Below are 17,320 nucleotides of genomic sequence, written 5' to 3' on the forward strand. Positions count from 1 at the left end.
GCTAAAACCTAAATTTCACTGACAAAAAAGGAGTCAATAAAACTTTTTTGCAAGGCAGTACCTGCAAATAGTCTTATGGAGTGCTTATACTGCTGGAGTCCATATAGCGGAAGAGATGTTCACAGCATGACAAAATAGCTTTGTTAGCTGCAGTACTACTTAAGGCTATAATTTTAAAAATAATATTAATCCAACTTTATAAAGTGAATACTGTTTTTTCATAGAAAGGAAACAATATGTAGGGGTTATGAGGTTTATAGTGAGTTGTTAACATTATTTCGTTATAATATTTAGGAAAGCATATGGGAGACAATAAATACTTTAAGGAGTTTAACTTTCTTAACAAAATTTGCTTTCTACCAAAAATAGCCATAAAAATACACTGCTAGAGCAATAATGGATTCTAGTAAAATTAAATCTGAAAAGAAAGCTGTACTTCTGGTAATGGTAGAATGACTGGACAACTACTGACTCTTTCATGCAGGATGTGTGAGAGAAAAAAAAATAGGTTGGAATAATAAATTGGATTAAAAATTTATGAGCTAATTTTTCATTGCCTTAACAGACATTAGAATTGATTTCAGCAGTCACTGATAAGGACCAGAAGACTAATTGTCCAAACATGGAATCACAAAACCCTAATTTTTTTCCCAGACAAATCAAAGTTTAATATGTGATACTTAAACTGAAAACTACTCAATGTAGTGTAATGACTGACTTAGTGCACATTGTCTCAGGGCCACAGGACTTCTATCAGGTAGCCTAGAGCCAGGGTAAAAGGAACACATTTTTACCTGAAGATATAACATACACAGAAAGGACATTTAATATGAACCTGTATCTTGAAAACTAGATCTTCCAATGGCACTAAAATCCTCATGTACTTTTAAAATACAAAACATATGTCAATTCTCAGCATAACTTCTTACACAACAAAATTAGAGGTAATGACACAAAGTACTTTTGTAACTTTCAAATTTATTCCTTAAGTTGCCCTGTGAGGCATAAGGACACCTCCACCACACACATGCTTGCAGAAGAATCCTTACAAAACGTTTTAGGTGTTCAACTTACTAGGAATAGGTCTAAGGACGTCAGGAATGAGAATCTCCACCAAAGCCTGGTACATCACATGGTCACAGTTACACATCCATTTCAGAATAGACTCATTCTTGCACAGAGTAATCAGCTTTGCTTTTGGAAGTCGACTTTCTATTTCACTCAGATTGCTGGTGTCAAAAAAAAATGAATAAATGATAATGCATATATGGCATCTCGGGACATGGTTTAGTGGTTAACATGGCAGTGCTAGGTAAACAGATGAATTAGAAGATCTTACAGGTCCTTTCCAACCTTAAAGTTTCTATGATTCCATGATTTACAGTAGGTAAAAATCTGAAATGGGTGTTAAAATGTATTTTTTCCTAAAGACGTCAGAGATTTCTCAGCTACACCCAGTATAACTTCTTTAGACGTTGTGTCACATGGAAATGGATTTAAGAAATGCTCCATAGTTCTCCTATAGCTCATAAATTGTGCAGACATATGGATGATACTTTTGGCTTAAAAGACGTAGATTGAATACTGGTAAGAGACACCTTTATTGTAGTTCTCTATGCAAAAAACCCAATGGATGGGACAACTGTTCCAAGACTGACCTTTGGCATACACCCCAGCTATACAAAAATGCCACACAACATAAATTTAACTTGGAAGACTATCATAGGAGAAAAAATTATTACTACTCAAGTAAAACTAATAAGGTTTTTTTTTCCCACACTTGTATTATATTATCATGAGACACAATAAACAAAGAGAAACATTGACTGACCTTGGTTCAGTGACAGGAGTGTCATCAGGTGGAGCAGAGGGAGAATAGCGCCAGAAAGTTTGCCACAATTTTTCTATCAGGCTGAATTGAAGATTAACAACCACATCCAGTATAGCCTGAGAAAATAAAACATGAGATCATATTGTCTTGTACCCAGCTTCCCCCCCCACTCCTAACTTCAACTGGATCTATAGCTTTTTTCCTTCACCATGTAGTGGAGCAAAGACAAACTGTACGTTTCTCAAGTTATAAATGGTATCTGTTTTAATACCTTTGATATCCACAAATTATCCAGCACTATAAACTGCTGCACACAGAAACTTGAATAAGACTAAGTGCACAAGCATGGAAGACTCCAGAAATTAGTATGGCCTACGTAAACATATCAGAAGAATTTTACCGCAGAAAATATTTACTGCTACTGCAAAGAAAGAAGGAAACCTCACACTCTTTTCACTTCCATAATTCCATATAGGTTTGAAAACATCTTAAAATAATTTTAAAAGACATACTGTTCAGTATCAAATATGCTTAAATTTCTCAATGTTTCTTCAAAATGAGAAAAAGTTACCGTTTTTAATGTAAAAAAAAATAATTACAATTCGACCTGATTTACATTTCCTATTGACTAAACCAAAGATCTGCATCTACAATCTATAGTTTCTCTAACATTCTGAAAACATACACATAACAATATTTCGAAAGATACCCTCCAGAAAAATCTTTTTGCCATCATTTTCAATGAAATAAATAAAATATCCTGGGGGAAAGTCACATACCACTATCATGGCTGCAATATTTGGTTTTATTGTCTTGTATTGGCTTTAAGAAAGAAATTGTTTATAGGAAATACCTCACAGTGCTCTCGATAAAGACTCTGCAGTGATTTGATGTCCTCAAAGGTAGTACCATCTGGCAGAGAAGAGATTTCAACTTCTCCAAACTCTGGCAGTACTCGAGATGCATCTGTTGTCATGACAACATAATGAAAGAGGGCTGTTGTGAACAGTGCCAGTTACAGTACAATTAAGAAAAAACCTTAAGGATTATACAAAGAAATAAATTCCAAAAGGTCATAGTATACAAAGAGGAAAGTCTTTCATACCTGTTGTATGCTAAAATCATAAATAAATTCAGCCAGCACTTTTTAATAAAAAAGAAATAAAAAAATTATTCTTGAAGACATTAAAAAGATGTAATGTACATATTACACCTATATAGAGAAGCTAACACATACTTTTTCAAACTATTACAGGATGAAGGAAAATATCTAAGCCAGTGCATGAAAAATTAATCACTGAATTTTTTTTTTTTTGTTCAACTGAAGAGTTTCTATGTAGCCAGGTGTCATGGGGCTTAATAGATTCAATATACATTTTTACTTGACATTTACTAGACTTTCAAGTAGAGCCATTGTGTGCTTTTACTATTTATCACAAATGTTTCCGAGAGACAAGCTGATAGATAAAAATGCCGGGCTGAAAGGTACCCAGAAAGGAAGACTCAAAACACTTTAATGCTACCCTTATGTTCCAAATGGTTAGGCCAAAGGATTTTGTCCCTGAAACTCCCAGCCAAGTAAGACTACACCTCTCTAATAACACAGCCAAGGACACTTCTTTACATAAACAATTAAGTAAATTACAATTTGTTTCCATTACTGAAATACATGCTTAACTGGATCAATGAATGCATGATTTAGATATTTTTAAACATGACTTTGGGGTTCCAGTTGAAACAATTTGTCTCTTTCCACTTACAATGCTAGAACACACTTCCAAAGCAGCCCACAGGATGGCTAACCTGCAATAGTAATGCAATGCCATCCCTCCACCCCACCTTTCATAAAATAAAATGCACTGTAATACACATGGAGGAAACAACTTTCATAGCAGGAATTTCAAAATGCACATTTAATATAACTTTGCAAAGCAACTGCATTTATGTAATATTAAATATATCTCACAAATACAGAATTTGCATATTTTTCCTGTTATACTTACATGATGCATATTAAATATTACATAAAGCTCGTGTAATTTAAGTGCCTTTTTGTTCAGCTGTAAGGATTTTAAAGAGGGTATGATAACCTTGGAAGCAACTACTGTACTTGTGTGAGTTGATATTCACAGTGATAATGAAGCTCATCTTATTTATATAGCAGTATAAAACCTGCTTTCATACCTAGAAACTGTTGATGATGTTGACTTTGGGCAATTACAGTTTGTTCAACAGATGTGCCTGTCTGTTGACCACTTCCTGTGAAGCCATCTGCAACTCCATCCACTTTCTGCATAGGCTTATACCTACAAAAATATCAAGTACAAAATTATCCTTTCTATTCACTTCTTCATAAATGTCATAGAGTCTGATCATAGAGTCTGATTTCTCCACCTCAAAATAAAATTTTGAGGAAAAACAACAAAAGAATTTAGAGATTTTTATGTATTTTGTCAATAACAGAAGAAACAACCACAAAGGGAAGCTATAGTATTAACAATGCATTACAGAATTCATAAAGGTGATATCACAGCACCACTAGCACTTCCTGATGGAATTTAGCTTACTAACAGCATACCATAAGACCAGCAAATTTACACCAAAAGGAATCAAATCCTTCCCTTTCCAAAAAGCTTGGCTTCCCAGTAATTCTGTAATTCAAAAATAATGTTTCATTACCTTAAGAAGAAATGACATTACTGTCTGAGGATAATGAAAGACTTCAAATCGAATAAGAGGACTTTGGGATATTGAAGTTACCCAAGTAAAAAAGATGCGAGTAAAAAATCAAGAAAAGGAATGAAGAAAAATTATCTGCAGCATACACTTAGTCTACAGCCTTTGCCAAAAAGGATAAGAAGTGTCAATCCAGTGAAAAATATATTGACTTCAATTTACCACCAATTTAAAAGACAAAAGAACCACTAGAAATATTAATAAAGCTGACGAAAGAGTAACATTACCATAATCATGCAAATTACAATATCCAGTCCTTTAGTATAAATGGGTGTGTGCTTGTCCATGTATGTGTGTGCATGTGCAAAACATGGGTTCAAAGGAGAAGTATGCACTAACTGCTACACAGTGCCATATGTGTCATTTCATTCAAATATAATCAAGTAACATATTGACATAAAGTTAAGAAAATGCCACCAAACATACCTAGGTAAGGAAAACAAAGGAAGTATGTAAGCAAATAACACAAAAAGAAATATCCACTCCTGACAGTTACATAATGAAATCTCAAAATCACTTTGTCATTGTGAATTAAGAAGAAGACAAGAGATGTGACAATGTTTAGATAATTGGCATCATTTTTCCAGAAACAATTCTAGTTAGATCATTGTGGTATATGTCTTGGTGCATATCTGTGATTTTGAATGTGAGTGAATGAAATTGCTGAATGAGATTAAGTAGCTAAAATTTGCTTGGTTGGAGATTTTGTAAATATCTATCATTTTTTCTTACTATATTATCCTGTGATGATTTTTGTAACAGAATTTTCCACATGATCATATTGTGAGACATCTCATGCTCCCGTATGATCTAAGCAAAAGACAGTTAAGATCATACACCTTACTATGAATTTGCATTTAGTGCTGTAACTACCTCTGGATATGACAGTAAAATAATTTCAGATCAAAGTGATCTCTGTGTTTGAAGTTAAAGTTTGATGTTGTGTTTTCCATATCTCAGTTGTGTCTAAGGCCACAAAATATGATCAGTACACTGTACCAAACTGTTGATTCAATTGGATTTTTGGGGGGTAATAGTTCTAAAGGTGTCTTGCTTGATATGCTGCTCTTCTACCTTTGAGTTTCATGAAATTATGCATCTTACATATTTTACTTTAGGGTAATATGGGAGGCTAGTGACATCAGTCAAATAAAAATTAATTTCAAAGAAACTTACCAATTTCCATTTTCCCCCCTAAAATTCCATGTTCAACATAGTTTCTAATATGCATATTCACACATTCTTTCACCACCAGTACAGCCCTGTGCCACTGCTTTCAAATACTTCTGAGTTCCTCAGGTTCCTCAGGAACAACAGATACTGAGGAAAAATACTTAAATCAACCTATAAGCAGACCATTATGGTCACATTAATTCTTCACAGGAAGAGGAAACAAATACCAAGCATTTAATAATTAGCTCTCTGATAAGAAGTGTGTACATAAAATAACGTAACAATGAAAACAAACAGGAATACTTGAAATTCAAGCTCTTACTGCTTTTCTTCAGCTTGTAGGGCAAGAACTCAAGACAGTTGAGTCTGTTAATATTACAGGTCATTTTATTACTATTTTCTTTTTGCAAATTTATGACAATTTCTAGATAAATATTCTTTCACATTGACAGGTACCTAAATTCATTGACATCAACTCGATACCCAGCAAAGTTTTATTTTCACAGCAGAGAAGCTGAACAAAAGTTGCATCAGAAATTCAACTTTTCCATGTAAGGAAAATTAAGATTTTATGAATTAGAAATATTAGTAAGTAGTTATGTTCATTTCACACTTTACCTCTGTTTCTGCTGCATGGGCTGTTGTCTCATTGCCATATATTGCATGTCCTCTTGTAGGCGATTAAGAGGAGAGTCTGGCTTGACACGAATCCCATAGTAATGGTATTTGGAGTTTCCCCTTTATGAAAGAGCAAGAATTAAAAGAACAGTAACACTAGTTTTATCCATTTACATTACATTTACATTACAATTTACACTGATTGGAAAAGAATAAACACAAATCAGGCCTGACTCTCCTGTCATACCTATTTTACATGGGTGTCATTTTTACCACCTTTGGGAAATTAATTCACTTTCTTAAACTAATATTATCAGCATTTTAACTTTTCTTACTCCGTTTGAGTAAGAAAAATAAAATGCAAATAAAAACAACTTATCTGGTTATGGACGGACAGTATTCTTAGTGATTTCCAAATAGCTAGCTATGTTATATTTGTGATGCTAAAAATCTGCAGTGTAGTTACCAAAAAGTAAACACATAAACTGTCAAACCCAGAAGAAATAAAACTATAAAGCATCTCGAAAATGCATAAAACTGTTTAACATTAAGAAACAGAACTGACAGAAAAACACTGTAATATTTAAATGCAGGTTTTGTTTATTCTTTTCCCTAGCAGGCAAGTTTCTTACTGATTACATATATTTTCTATTATAATTCCAGATTTCAATAACACAAACCTAGTTCCAAGTCTTCTGGTCCGTAGTCCCATGAAGATTGACCGTATGAGTTTTCCAAAGGAGGCAGCATTGACTGGATCCAATTTGTGTTCCTGACAATGCCGTAAGTAATGGTTGTAAAGGGTACTTCTTGGAAGGCTCACTCCTTCTGCAGTTTCATAGTTGTCTAAAAGCCACTGAAGCTATATCACATACAAAACAGAAAAAAGATTTTTTAGTATATACTTTATTAAAAATACCGTAGCCGTGCAACATTTAACTTCTGACAGTCCTGGAACTGGTCTATTCTTCAGGTCTATTAAACAATTACTTCCTTTTTCAGAGAGTCCTTAAAAGGTTAGCTATACCATAGTGCTATAGGATCTTCAGATTACCAGGGAATAGCAGAACTCGTTGCACTCGTGACTTCAGGTAAGTTCCCATTTCCTAAAATATTTTTGATTCAGTACCACACATCAATACTCGCTAAAAGTATCTATGCTTCGGAGACAAACTGTTAGTACCACAAAAAAATAAAGTAACCATGAATGTAGTTCACATCAATTGCAGAAAACAAACTCCTTGGACTAATAATAGGTAATTAATGTATTTGTAAACCTGGAATATCGTACTGTTTCTCTTTGCCTGTTATTAAAAAAAACATAAGAAAAAAGCTACTGCATTTAAGTCAAAGAGCAACCTAGGTAACGTTGAAAATAACTGGTACATCTATAAATTATTAAGGGTACCAACCCTTTCAGATATAGCCTGCTTGCCTTTGACTGCCAAGAGGAACAGAATGAGTTTCTTGGAAAAACAGTAATCTTTTCATGTAATTGTGGTAGGTAATTAGATACATGCAAGAAGAGACTTTATATAATATCACTGGGTGTTCTAAGTAGAGCACATTCATAAAACACCTCTAGCTGTTGCTAATATACAAAAAAAAGTGAAAAGGACAATTTAATACTCCTAGATTTAATATTACAGGAAAATGACAAAATAGATCAAAACCAATAAAGTTTGAGAATGCATTTAAATTCCACTGCTTTAGTTTTCTGATAAGATAACATTTTCCTTTTTTTTCCCAGTAATTGTCATGGTTTTAGATCCCTGAAATTTTCTAAGCTCTAGAAAAATACAGAAGTAAGATGCAAATGCTTCCAACATGTAAAATTTTTAGCTCAGTTTGCAGGTAATTTTGCATTTCAAATAAACAAAATTAAAAAGTAGTTAATCATCAGTTATCATACCATTATTTTATGTTTGAACATTCAAAAGTGCTTCCAAACTGAGCATCTGTCCTTTTGAAATAAAGCTGAAGAAAAAGTATAATTGACTTTTGTCTAGATGTATTAAACTTATCTCACTAATGATCTGACGTAATCCTGTCTAGACTTAGAAACAAAGGTAATTATATCTTTCAATGGTTGCAATCTATCTATATTTAAAATCTGTTATTTTATCTATATTTCTATTAATACATTTATATAATATTTCATATATTATTACATCTAGAACTTAATCAGAACAGACATGGAATGTGAAGTATTTCTGTTTTCCCTAAAGGGAAAAACTCTGTCAAACTATTTTGCAATTAAGTTCTGTATGTAGCATTGAAGATATTTTCACCAGATGGTTTCTAACCTAGTATTAATCACTTGAAGTGCACTTCATTAATTATATGAATTTCTAACAGATGTTATTTCATACATAACTTGCATTATTCAACACACAAAAAAACTAAATCAAAAGTTAAGTGCAATATAAGAACTTTTGCTTGAGAGGCATTACTTAGTAGCAAGGGTTTGAAATTATTACTTGATGGATTAAAGCCTGGAAAAAATGCAGTTAATTCATGATTTTAGAAGAAAATTTTCTTCAAACATTATTGTAAACAATTTTTTAAAGAACCCAAACATTTTTCTACCAAATTCAAATATAATTCTAAAATTGTTCAGCTTTGAATCATGGCTTTTAAATTTACTAAATAAACTGACTATGCTGTATAGGTAGGATGGGGAAAGGTATGAAATATTTACAGAGCCAGAACTGTTAAACTGAGTGCAACTTCAACTAGGCTGCAATGTTCATAAAACACTGAACTGTCAATTAATTAAATAAGTCGATCTCATGCAGAAATAAATCAAGAAAGAAAAGAAAAGAGAGGAGAAATGACAAATTCCTTAAAATGAGCACTCATGTATTTAGGAAAAAAAATCCTATAAAACCTCATTGAGGTATCATAGGAGGAGGATTGAAATTTCAATCCCGAAAATAAAATTTCCCCACAAATTAATTTATCATTAGCAAAGTGCAAATTAATTAAACACAAAATGTAGAATTCTACTTTTAAAATCTATTATGCCAATTATTTTAATAAATGCCAAACCAAACCATTAGAAGTCAAAATCAAGAAAAGGTTAAAGAGACAAAGACTAAAACTACACTTAAATTTCCTCCATGTTGTCCCTGAGTTTAAAGACAATAAGCATTGTTTTTAAAACAGCCAAAACATGAATACACTTGATCTAGATCTAAAACTTCTTTCAAAATGACCAAAAACTAGGAAATACTTATTGCCATAAAAATATGCACAAGGGTTTGTTTTTTGTTTTTTTTTTCCCCATAGAGTCAAAGACACATCCCTATCAAAATAACTTTGAAAAAGCTTCACAATCAAGAAAGAAATATCATGATAAGTCTTAATGGTTGGATGCAAATCTCATTATTAGAAACACATTGTGAATAGTGCCTAGAACTAAAAATGAGTGAAACAGAGTTTACTGAGGCACTGCAGCTTATCTTGTAATTTTTCGTGGTTTTATACCAAGACTATGGTCTTCATAAAAGGATTACACACAAACTTATCAATACTCCTAGTGTTCCAAGTCTTAATGCAGATTTCTAAAACTATGCCTAAAAAAGGTATGGTATTTTAAAAATGACATTTAAACAATGATTTTGATATTGTCTGTCTATTATTGTTATTATTTAAATAATAATTTTTACACTGTCTTATCTTCAAAACAATTATTTTGTAAACACACAAGGTGGAATCTAAAAGTATATACTCTGTATATAGTGTTCCAATTTTAGATTTTCTAAAGAAATAAAAAATTTGCCTATATCTTCCACAAAACGTTTCTAGTTTTGACTTTGACATAACCAGACCCCTAGAGAAACAAAAAAACCCCAACCCTGCTAAAACATACGTTTTTAATTTGATTTCTGAGGGACAGTCTCTACCATCATATTCTACATTAAGACTGCAAACTAAATTTAAATTTCTTCTGTAAAACAATAAAGGAATTTGAATTTACTTAGTAAGTAAAGCTGAGAAGGAAAAAAGTAGTAAGATGAATAGAAAGCAATCAACATGGCAAAAAATACAAAATGCAAACCTATAAATATCAACAGAAAAAAAAAAAACATTTTAGGAAAGACTAACAACTTAAAAATTAATTTTATTATTTATATAATAAGTTTTAAGTTAACTTCGGGCCTTTTTCCTTTATTTTAACATTACACATCACTATAAAGATACTTATCACTATATTTGGAGGTCATGTTTTTTCCCAAAAATCTTTTAGCTTTGTTTATGGAAATTCTTAACTGTAAGACTTGCAGAGTAAGAATAAAGTAAAAGGCAGAGGAACAAGCCATTTCTGTGTACTTCAAATTAAGGCAGTGTTTTCAATTTTTACCAGGTCATCGTAAAGATCTTCAGGATTCTTATGTAAATAAATTCATAATAAACTCTCTAGTCAGAACCAATGAAAAAACATCCAGAAATAACTTAAATCTATTATTTAGGTGTGCTGTTTGTTCCTTCTCTTCTCTCTTCACATGCCCCAAAATTAGTATAGGATACACAGACCTTACTTTGCAGACAACTTTATTTAAAATGGCAAAAGCCAGCTACTTTAGAATTAATTGAACCTTAGCTTGACATTTACACTACAACCTGCAGAACAGTCAAATGTGTTAACTTGTCTTAACATAGTGTAGAGCATAGGAAACAGGTAACACTCTGCTATATATCATAAAGACATTTAATCTGACAAAATAAAGCCATGGGAGGTGTAGTAGAAGATTACAAGCAACTAAGATGGGAAGATTAAGAGCAAAAAGTAGTAATAAAATAAAACAAACATTTAGAGGCAGGCTAAGCATGCAGAACAAGCAAGAGAGAGTGTATGTGAAGAAGAGACAACTTACATGGCTGTTGAGAAGAGAGCTTCTGTGAGTGGACAGACCATCAGACTTTTGCAGTGTCTCAATCGCCATTTCAATCTGATAATAGATGTCATTAAAAAAAGGACTCAAGACGGGATAGTAAAAAAGCCTGATCAGAGAAGTTTTGACAGACTGCTAACAGATCAATAGAAATGCCTACTTTATTCCTGGCTAGGGCATATATTCTACTAAAAGGCCTCATTCCAGAGTCCCAGTGAAGACAAACCTCTTCAAGGAGGTCAGAAAGTCATTTTGCTCACATATATACTGCAGGATCATAGCCTCAATGTCCATTTTACCTTCCAAGCTACTCAGAATGAGCTCAAAGGAGTAGAATTATTGGTGAGCTGCACTGAAACAAAAATAACCCTGACTGAACAAAAATATCATTAATAAAGTAAAAATAAAAATTAAAAAAAAATCCCTAAACAATTTTAAGAAAGGCCTCCATATGTGTTCCCTTCAGTTAAATCAGGAAAAGACATGCAGAGTTTGCAATAGGAATTGAATTAGAAACAGAACTTTAACTCTCTGAAATCACAGAATCAAATCCCAAACCAAAGTAATTCAATAGGTTTTACACCATTAACTTCACTGGGACAGGACATCAACTCTTACTGCTGCCAGCACCCTCTGAATATTCCCAGCTGTCAAAGTAAATGGAAAGTCAGGAGTTACACAGACTGCAGGATCCAGCTTTTGGAAAAGCAGATTTGTTCACAATAATTTTGCTTTTTAAAAGGAAAAGAAAATACAGTACAACTAAAATACAAAATAGAATTTCTTCAAATGCAAATGTACAAATATTCTCACACCCATTCCCTTTCTCTTCTTTTTTAGTAACAACAGATATTTTGATTTTTATCAGTTTGGTAACAACAACATTAAAGAAAAAATAAGAACCTAAGTGCAATTTAACTGGGGGCTAGAAGAGCAAAAACAACAATGAAAATGACAGCGACAATGTGATGCACAGTAAGAGAAGGCATACAGTTAATTAGCTACATTAAATGGCCAAAGTGAAAGCAATGGAAACCACCATTATACTTTTTAAAAACAATTATAATTCTCTGTGTAGACATTTTTAATGAACCCTCTCTATCCTCCTTCAAATATCCAAAATTTTAGTGTAATAATTTATCCATATTGCCTGAACTCTCTGTATAGCAGGAAATTACCTGAAAAATACTATAGTTGGTATTTGAATTTACCATACATATAAAACTAGCTTCTTTTTTTACAGGGCAACTGAGAAGTATTTTATCGTAATAATGTGAGGAGTCTTTTCTTTTAACTGTTTAATATTAGCTTTGCAAGTTTGTTTTTTTTAAAGTACATTATTAAAAATACGCAGTTATTATGAAGAAAACTTACTTGGAAATAATGCTTTTCTTTAAATAATCTGACTTCTTCACTGACTTGCTTCAACAGAAACTACTATGAGGTCAAAGTATTCAATCACACAGGAAAGATCAAATTCTAAAAGCATGCCACATGATAAAAACTACAAGCTGAAAAGATCATCATAGTAAGGTCAACTTGCTATGTGCTGTAGCCACAAAATTTCCCTTCCTAACATAATGCTAAAATCCAACAATGAAGACCATACAGACATTCAAATCCTAAATCTGAATGTTAGGTTACTTGTTCCACAACTCTCAATCCACAGCAGTACTGTACACCGAGGTTACACTGCCTGGTGCTCATTCCCACTACTGCACAACTCTCAATTTGTTGCTGCAACTTCTGGTCTTGTTTGTTCAGAGAACCAGTCTGTTAAAAAGAAGTAACTGCACTTAAAAAGTAAAGTGGCATTACAGACAACACTCTTTCCTCACTGCCATATCGAGTCCATGGGTTTTGGTGCTAACCTTCCATCTTTTTGATGGGGTTTTTTGTTATTTGAGAAATTTTTGTTGCTGGAATTTCTTTTAGTAGATTTCACCAGTATGGCCATTGAAGACAATGAATCTCTGTTTACTTTTACTGCATAATGTAAGCCAAGCAGTACTGGTTACCACTAAAACATGTTAATTACTTTAATATATGTGATTTATGTTTAAAATGAGTCTTCATCATATTTTAGTAGGACAAGCTTAAAGAGAAATTATTCTCACTACCAATTATTTTTTTTATCATTTCTAGTCTAAATTTTGATAAAATGAACTTTAACCTTTATCTGACAGATACATATCTCTTTACTGAAAGAAACTCTCTTCCTAGATAGGTTATACAATCGCTTCTTAATTATTTTTGAGCATATAATATGATTGATTTGAAGACAGATTTTCTAGACACTAAATCATTCACTTGTCCTTTCTGAAAACTTGCAGCTACCTCTTAGTTTACTTTATTGGTGTCCCGCAGGGCTTAATGCTAGGGCCAGTTCTGTTCATACTTTTATCAATGATCTGAATACAGGAGTCGAATGCACCATTAGTAAGTTTGCTGACAAGACCAAACTGTAAGGTGCTGTTGACTCTCTTGCTGGACAAGAGTTCTTGCAGAGGGGTCTGGATAGAGTGGAGCACTGGGCAATCACCAATGACATGAAAGTGACAAGTCAAAATGCACCTGGGATTGAGAAGGGCCAGACACAAATCTAAACTGGGACAAGTGTATCTGGAGAGCAACCTTCAAGAGAGGGCTTTGGGGTCCTGATCAGAAGCAGGCCCTGTAGCAGCAGCAGTGTGTCCTAGAAGCAGCAGATAGTCTGCAGGTACCTAAGGCATGCATACTGACTATTTAATATAGCATGTTCTCTAGAGACTAAAAAAGAATATATTGAGTCAACCTAGAGAGAAATACACACCTAACAGTCATAGACTGGAGGAACAAAAAATGCTTGGAGTTAAGTCAGATTACCTTCTCCTTCTCAAATTTTCAAATGAAACATTGATGCCCAGGTCCCAAGGGACCAGGTCTAAGGGACCTTGACATGGTTGAGGTTGGCTGACACAAACCTCATGAAGTTCAACAAAGCAAAGGTCCTACACCTGGATTATGGCAGTCCCAGGCAACACTTACAGGTTGGGCAGAGAAGTGACTGAGAGCAGCCCTGCAGAGAAAGAATTAGAAGAGTGATAGTTGACAATAAAACTCAACATGAATCGTCCATTGCACTCACAGCCCAGAAAGCCAATGAAATCCTGGGCTGCATCAAAAGGAGTGTGGCCAACAGGTCAAAGGAGGTGATTCTGCCCCTCTACTCTGCACTTGTGAGACTCCATCTGGAGTGCTGTGTCCAGGTCTGTGGCCCCCACAATAAGAAGGGCATAGCATTGTTGAAGGAGGGCCATGAAGTTGGTAAGAGGACTAGAATGCCTCCCCTACGAAGACAGGCTGAGAAAGTTGGGGCTGTTCAGCCTGGAGAAGAGAAGGTTGCATGGAGACCTCATAGCAACTTTCCAGTGTCTGAAGGCAGTCTACAGGGAAGCTGGAGAGGGACTCTTCATCAGGAACTGCAGTGATAAGACAAGGAGTAACGGGTAAAAATTTAAAGAGGGGAAATTTAGGCTAGATATTAGCAAAAAATTCATTACTGTGAGGGTGATGAGACAGTGGAACAGGTTGCCCAGGGACGTTGTGGTTGTCCCAATCCTGGCAGTGTTCAAGGCCAGGTTAGATAAGGCTTTGAGCAACCTGGTCTAGTGCAAGGTGTCCCTGCACATGGCAGGGAGAGTTGGGACTAGATGACCAGTAAGGTCCTTTTCAACCCTTAAAATTCTATGATTCTGTGTTTACTTTCTTTGCTATAAGTTCTCAAACATAGGGTCAAACTGACCAATTTACTATTTCTCTCCAGGATCATCCAGTTATTTGTGTATTTCATATCCATTATACAAATCTTTAAACATATTCTAAACTTTTTTACTTTGTGGTCATTTCCCCCATGTTTGGAAAATAAAAAGATCTCTTTTCAAGTTTATCATAACAACTTTTAGAATATATACATTCCACCTAACACTGAAAAACACTTATAACACATCAGAGTTACGCCAGAAAATCAAAATGGAGAAACTAAAAAGAAAGTTCAATTCAGATTCCTATTAGAAACAAATTTGAAAATGTTTATGGCATGACAGCCTTAGACAAAGGTAGAATGGCCATATTAGAACAAGTGTGTATTTAATAAGAAACAAAAAAATCCCTAGTCCTTTAGAAACATGATGCATCTATGCCACTGATAATCAGATTGTTATGAGAAGATCATGGTAAGTCTTCTGGCATCCAGCTGATAACATATTTTTAAATAAAAAGAATTAGCAGAAATTCTTCTCATGGATTCAAAGATAGCTATTTTTAATATCTTATTAACATCTTATTAAAAATTATGTTTCTTAAAATCTTTTTAATTTGGTAATTGGAACGCTACATTGGAATAAACTGAGTTTCCAACAACTTGGTTTTTAGATACAAAAGTACTAGAATAAATATTAAACTGCCAAAACTGGAAACAACCTATAGTTGTTAGAGGGGTTTCACACAGAAAACACACTAAAAGCCAATGAAGCCAGCCTGCATCATAAAAGAAACAGGGAGCATAGGCAGATAAAGCCAGAATGCAGTGAGGGTAGGTGAGGCTGACCTTAGCAGGGTCATTCCCCCTTTCCTCCACATTCCTTGTCTTGGGAAAAGAGCACAGTCTCAATGCAAGATTTTACAGTGGAGCAGCAAGGCACTCAAAGGGAGAAAGACATAAGTTATTTTGGTGACATTGCTACACTGAAACCTCTGCAAGAGAGAGGGAGAAGCAATGATGAAGATCCACAGCTCTGAAGGAGAAACCATAAGAGGAGGAGTAAAAGCCTTGAATACAGAGGTGTATAAAGGCCCATGATCTATGGGCTATCTTTTTTTTTTCCCCACAAAAAATGTCACTGTGCTCAGTTGAAGAAATCATAAGTAAAGATCTCGCTCAAATAACATGTCTGATAAAATGATCTAATAATCCATTTAGTATAAAAATCTGTGCATCTTTGATTTGATCAGAAATGTTTTGTTTTATGCTGAGATGCATCCAGCTAAATGAAAATTACCAGAAAAGTTCTTTCTACCAAGAAAGAGATTAGTAAATAAAATCTCATCTCAAACTGTTTTCCAAATGATAACCCCTCTGCCTTTAATGAAGCATTTAAACATTTGTTAGTTTTTCTGAAAATAATTATAATACTTCCACTAAAATGGTATTATCAGGATATGATATTTCCACTTGGCCTTCTTACTTCTTCTTGTTGTTCTCTCTCCAATAGGTACAACACATTTTTGGCAGGTACCGTTCTTCTTTTAAAGCTAACAGCAACTTCGGCACACTGTGCTTACTACCAGAACTAATAATTTTTGGTGATACATTACATCAATATTAATTTTGTTTTTATTTTCATGCACATTTAGATTTGCACTGAAATACGATGAATTTCTGTAACAGCATGACTGGAGACCTCCTATAGTTGGTGATGACTGACAAATGACAACTGTAAATTGAAGAACAGTTGTAAAGCTCACTTGAAAACAAGACTAATAGATGGGAGCCTCTTACTGACTGACAAGCATAACAACACATTTATTACTAGAAATTGTATGAATTTTTTAACCTTGTGATATTATGAAATATGTTGATTAGATCACCCTGTTTCATCACAAGAACACTCTTCAGATGTTTACACATAGGGAAAAAATTGGAAGGTGATTTATATTTCATTATTAACATGGCAATCCAATTTTCTGGAGAGTCTCTTAAATGTAGCTGCTCCTTCTTTAATGAGAGCTGCCAGTAAACCAGATGACTCTTTCGTCCAGCTTTCAACATGCAAATTCATTTCAAATAGACATCCAGCTAGGGTAAATCAGTTCTTGTTCAATGCAATCACAGTCTAGTCGTGACCAATCCACATATACTCATATGAAAATGATCACTTTGGAAAGCTGTTTATCTACTCAGCATCTTATACAGAAGGTCTTGTAATCTAAATGCATTTCTGTTTTAGTGAAAAAGTCCTTTCTGGCAGGTAATTCAGAAGTAGTTTATTAGGCCAGCAAAGAATATAACAGGAAGAAGCAATGA

The 17,320-nt window shown here is 33.9% G+C and overlaps 1 protein-coding gene across 5 annotated transcripts in view; it reads right to left on the minus strand.

Annotated features, from left to right (window-relative positions):
* Positions 1-17,320, minus strand: part of RFX3 (regulatory factor X3) — a 105,520-nt gene that overhangs the window by 16,898 nt on the left and 71,302 nt on the right. For 4 of the 5 annotated variants that reach the window (XM_017808268.1, XM_017808270.1, XM_017808269.1 and 1 more), the window contains exons 5-11: positions 11,239-11,313; positions 7,039-7,220; positions 6,359-6,478; positions 4,016-4,137; positions 2,685-2,797; positions 1,832-1,947; positions 1,075-1,229 (exon numbers count right to left, since the gene is read on the minus strand). In XM_017808268.1, coding sequence (XP_017663757.1) covers positions 1,075-1,229; positions 1,832-1,947; positions 2,685-2,797; positions 4,016-4,137; positions 6,359-6,478; positions 7,039-7,220; positions 11,239-11,313 — 883 coding nt within the window. The remainder of the gene's footprint in view (positions 1-1,074; positions 1,230-1,831; positions 1,948-2,684; positions 2,798-4,015; positions 4,138-6,358; positions 6,479-7,038; positions 7,221-11,238; positions 11,314-17,320) is intronic. The other variant, XM_017808272.1, reaches the window with a different exon arrangement.

This window comes from Lepidothrix coronata, unplaced genomic scaffold, assembly GCF_001604755.1.
Source record: "Lepidothrix coronata isolate B3197 unplaced genomic scaffold, Lepidothrix_coronata-1.0 Scaffold22, whole genome shotgun sequence".
Classification (NCBI taxonomy): Eukaryota; Metazoa; Chordata; class Aves; order Passeriformes; family Pipridae; genus Lepidothrix; species Lepidothrix coronata.